Below are 4,559 nucleotides of genomic sequence, written 5' to 3'. Positions count from 1 at the left end.
TGAGTTTCAGAGGTGGCTGCCTTCTTAAGCGGGACTGAGTTTCAGAGGTGGCTACGTTCATAAGCGGGACTGAGTTTCAGAGGTGCCTGCCTTCATCGGGAGTTTCAGAGGTGGCTAAGTTCAAAGCGGGATTGAGTTTCAGAGGTGGCTGCCTTCATAAGCGGGACTGAGTTTCAGAGGTGGCTACGTTCATAAACGGGGCTGTTTCAGAGGTGGCTGCCTTCATCAGGAGTTTCAGAGGTGGCTACGTTCATAAGCGGGATTGAGTTTCAGAGGTGGCTGCCTTCTTAAGCGGGACTTAGTTTCAGAGTGGCTGTCTTCATAAGCAGCAGCAGCTGCTTTCATTGGCCCCGAATAACACTTGTTAGACAGAAAAGGAGCCCCCAGACCCATATCCTGATTCTGGAAGATCATGGACAATCAGCCTCGGGGGTGTCTGGATGAAAGGACCCCCACTCCCTCAGCCTGGCAGTGGCCCTTTGGGCTCCACCGCTCCCCCCACCAGGCCAAAGGATGCCTCCTTTTGCTTCCCCTCCTCCAGGTGGAATTCTACTTCCTCTCTCAATACGTGGCGGTGACCGAGACCCCCTTCCGGCACATCATCCACGGCCGGGGCCCCCACACCCTGAGGGCCCTCCTGGAGCACGTCAGCCTCCTGCGGGACGCCCCGGAGAAGTTCAATGAAGTTCTCTTCCGCCAGCAACTCGCCCTCGTCACCTGGACGCTGCAGGGGGCCGCCAACGCACTTAGCGGGGATGTGTGGAATATCGACAACAATTTCTGAGCCGGGACCCAAATCAGGGCCTCGGCCAAGGGCCCGGGGCCCCTAGCGTTAGCTCCGGCGTTTAGAGTCCCTAGATCTCTCCCCTCGACTCTGGTTACCCCCAAAGGAGATCCGTTTGGCAAAGGGTGTTGCACTTTTTGCAAGCACACGTGTGTGCACACAGTCACACACACACACACGGGTTTCGTTTCACATCCTCCCCCCAAGTTTTTCTCTTTCCTTCCTTCCTTTTTTCCTCCTGATTCTTAATTTATCAGTGACAGGGTTCACTATGAATTATCGGAATATTGCTATGCAATAGACTAGCAAGGCCGTCGGGGCCCCCCTGGGTTAATTGCACGCCCCCCCATGGAATGGCAGCCCCCCCTCCTTTGCACACACCCCTCCCCACGGGATTTATCAGCAGCAAGGTCTGCTATAAATGGAATTGATTTATTGCTATGTAATAAGACGGGAATCCTGCCTCCTCTCCTCTCCTTCCTTCTTTCATTCCTTCCTTCCTCTTTCGTTACTCGGTCAACGGCTGTAAATGTTTATTGCACGATGGAATAAAAAAAAGGCTGATTGACTGTTTTTTGGATGCTCAGGAAGGCCTGGTGGATGGATAGCGGCGGCTGTGTTTGCGACAAATAGTCCCTCTCCCAGGACAGGTGTCAATCAAATCACGTCTGACTTGGGAAAATCAACGTTGAAGCGCCAGAAGCTAAAAATCTTCCATTCTAAAGGTTGAAGCTTTACAACTGTTCATTTACTGACCGTTCAAAACGGCACTGAAAAAAGGGACTCATAACCGCGTTTCACATTTAACGACCGTCGTAGCATCCCGATGGTCACGTGATCAAAATTCAGACGCCAACTGACTCACATTTACGACGGTCGCGGCGTCCCCTGGGTGTGTGTGTGTGTGTCATTAGATCCCCTTTTGCGACCGTCTGACAAACCATGGGAAGCCAGATTTACTTAACGACGGTGCTGCTAACTTAATAATTGGAGGTCATAAAATGGAGCAAAACTCACTTGACAGTAACAGATATTTTCGGCTCAATTGCGGTCGTTAAGTCGAGGACTGCTTGTAAATGCCTGCACGGAGCTCAGGGGGTCTGCTCTAATTTAGGCACCCCCCTCCCCCAATTGGGGCAATGGATCCTTGGAGGGGGGAGGAGGACGTTGTCACATCAGGGCACCCCGTTTCCTTGGCAATTGGTTTGCCATTGCCTCCTTCCTGGGGCTGAGAGAAAGTGGCTGGCACAAAGTCACCTAGTCAGTTTTCGTGCCTAAAGCAGATCTAGAATTCACAAGCTCCCGGTTGTGAGCCTGGCGCCTTAACCACGACCCCAAACTGGCTCTGAGGCTGGCCTGAATTCCCTAGAGATACTTCCAAGCAAACCAGGATCCCCGTAGCCTTTGATTAAAGCCACTTGGCCACAATATAAATCACCTTTTGTTGATTTGGTCTGAGAGGAGAACCACGATAGCCCACAGGGGTCAAACCTGAGGGAGGGCCCGGCGGCCCTACGGCCCTACACATTTCATTTAAAAAACAGAATTGGCTTTATTAAATTTTATTACATTTAACCAAACGAAACTTTATCAAGTATAATAAAGTCGAACGTTGTTAGGCTGAACAGAATCGAATTTCGTTAAATGTAATAAAACTGAACGGTGTTAAATTTCATAAAATCGCCTTTTATTTTGAAAACAAAACTTTTCATCGTGAAATGCGTTAGGGCGAAAACAGGCGCCATCGGACTCCGTCTGACCGATCCATTCAGCGTTTGCCTTTTGCAGCAAGCAAATTTTTTTTAAAAAAAAAACAATAACCCTCTTCCAAATGTGTGTGTGTGTGTTTTTTTTATTTTTATTTGAAAAAAAAGAGAGAGAGAAAATAATTATGATTTTTTTTTTTTCCTTTCTGACTCCGGACGTTTTCAAGTATTACCCTTGTCTTTTGATTGCTTCCTGGCGGGAAAAGGACCCCCCAGTCCTTCCTCCCTGTTGCTTGCCACCCCCCCCTCTGGCCTGCAGCACCCCAGTTTTTCCCAGGAAGCTTCAGGGGAGGGTTGAGGAAGGGTCTCTGAGCACAGAGTGATGGTCTCTGGGGGTTGAAGGTGGAGAAAAGACCCCAGTTGCTTGGAGGAGGAGGCTGTGATCCTACTCAAGAGGGTCTTTCCCACCACTGTCCTGGGGGGCTGGGAGGGGGCTCAGACGGCAGAAACCTCAGGTCCTCCCTGCTTCCTTGACCTTCTCCAGGTCCACCAGATCTTCTCGGCTGGTCCCGAGAGAGGACACGGACCACGGGGGTCTCTGACAAATCAAGGGGGCCCCCAGAAGGGGCCGCCCCTGCCCGAGCGAGGGTCCACACCACCCTCCCTGGACGGTGGGTCAGTCGTGGCTGGCCTCGTTCAGCGGCATGTGCCGGATGGTGTGGAAGATCCAGTCCATCTTGGTGGTCCATCCGCCGTGGTGGGCCTCGTTCATCTGCTTGGTGAAGTACTCCAGGGCCTCCTGCTCCGTCTTGTCCAGCGCCAGGGTCTTCCGCAGGTAGGCCACGTCGTCGAAGGACTGCAGCTCCGGAAGCCCGCTGCCCAGCATCATGGAGAAGAGATTGATGAGCAGGTTGGCGTGCTGGCGGATGGTCAGATAGGCCTTGTAGCACATCTCCTGGAACCTGCGAGGAGGAGGAGGAAGACGGGCTGGCCAGGGCAGGAAAGAAAAAAACCGGGGGGAACACACCCCGAGATACACTGGGGTGGGGAATCTTGGCTCTTTTATGACTTGTGGGCTTCAACTCCCAGAATTCCCTGGGACTAACGCATCCCTTTTGATAGGTATACCCATTGTGGCCTGTTTACTCTCTTGTAATCCCTTCCTCTGCAATCTCTCCGCTCTAGGAAGTAGGAGAGGAAAAGAAACAGGCATGGCTGGCTCAGGAATTCTGGGAGTTGAAATCCACAAGTCATAAAGGGGGGGCCATAGTTCCCCCACGCTGGCTCAGGAATTCTGGGAGTGGAAGTCCACGAGTCCTAAAAGAGCCAAGGTTGCCTATTCCTGCCCTGGAGGGAGGGGAATGGAAGGCCTGGGAGGGAGAGGACGCAGATGGATGGGGCTGCATTGCTCAGAGAGGATCTGGGGGGGGAATGAAGGAGGCCCGGGGGGGAGGTATCAGTGGAGGGATGAGTGACCTGCTTGGTGAGGACCCCCCCCGTGCCCACCTCTCGAATTCTTTGGTCTTGGTGCACTCCTGCACCCCTTTGCTGATGACGATGAGGAAGTCCTGGGTCAGGACGAAGGGCACGCGCTCCCGTTTGTACCCAAATTTCTTTTTCTTGTGGTCCAGGAAGTGTCCGAAGTCAATGTGGAAGAGCTGGAGAGAGAGAGATAGGTAGATAGATAGATAGATAGATAGATAGGTAGATAGATAGATAGATAGATAGATAGATAGATAGATAGATAGATAGATAGATAGATAGATAGATAGATACATAGATACATAGATAGATAGATAGATAGATAGATAGATAGATAGATAGATAGATAGATAGATAGATAGATAGATAGATAGATAGATAGATAGATAGATAGATAGATAGATATAGAATGGGTGGATAGCTAAATAGAATGGGTGGATAGATAGATGATAGATAGATAGATAGAATGCGTAGATAGGTAGGTAGGTAGATAGATATAGAAGTAGAGATCAGATAGATAGATTGATAGATAGAATGGGTGGATAGATAAATAGAATGGGTGGATAGATAGATAGATAGATAGATAG

At 50.5% G+C, this 4,559-nt stretch overlaps 2 protein-coding genes across 2 annotated transcripts in view; one reads left to right on the top strand and one right to left on the bottom strand.

The window, feature by feature from the left end:
* Positions 1-784, top strand: part of TFR2 (transferrin receptor 2) — a 12,282-nt gene extending 11,498 nt beyond the window's left edge. Inside the window, exon 18 of the mRNA XM_029283570.1 lies at positions 542-784. Within this exon, the coding sequence (XP_029139403.1) occupies positions 542-784 (243 nt within the window). The remainder of the gene's footprint in view (positions 1-541) is intronic.
* A 2,331-nt stretch (positions 785-3,115) lies between these two features.
* Positions 3,116-4,559, bottom strand: part of LOC107284997 (phosphatidylinositol 4,5-bisphosphate 3-kinase catalytic subunit alpha isoform-like) — a 23,044-nt gene continuing 21,600 nt past the window's right edge. The window contains exons 17-18 of the mRNA XM_015813139.1: positions 3,997-4,148; positions 3,116-3,452 (exon numbers count right to left, since the gene is read on the bottom strand). Coding sequence (XP_015668625.1) covers positions 3,167-3,452; positions 3,997-4,148 — 438 coding nt within the window. The 3' untranslated portion in view covers positions 3,116-3,166. The remainder of the gene's footprint in view (positions 3,453-3,996; positions 4,149-4,559) is intronic.

This window comes from Protobothrops mucrosquamatus, unplaced genomic scaffold (assembly GCF_001527695.2).
Source record: "Protobothrops mucrosquamatus isolate PMUCROS unplaced genomic scaffold, P.Mucros_1.0 scaffold141, whole genome shotgun sequence".
NCBI classification, from domain to species: Eukaryota; Metazoa; Chordata; class Lepidosauria; order Squamata; family Viperidae; genus Protobothrops; species Protobothrops mucrosquamatus.
The sequence above is the reverse complement of the archived record's forward strand: the minus strand, read 5'-3'. Positions and strand labels throughout refer to the sequence as shown.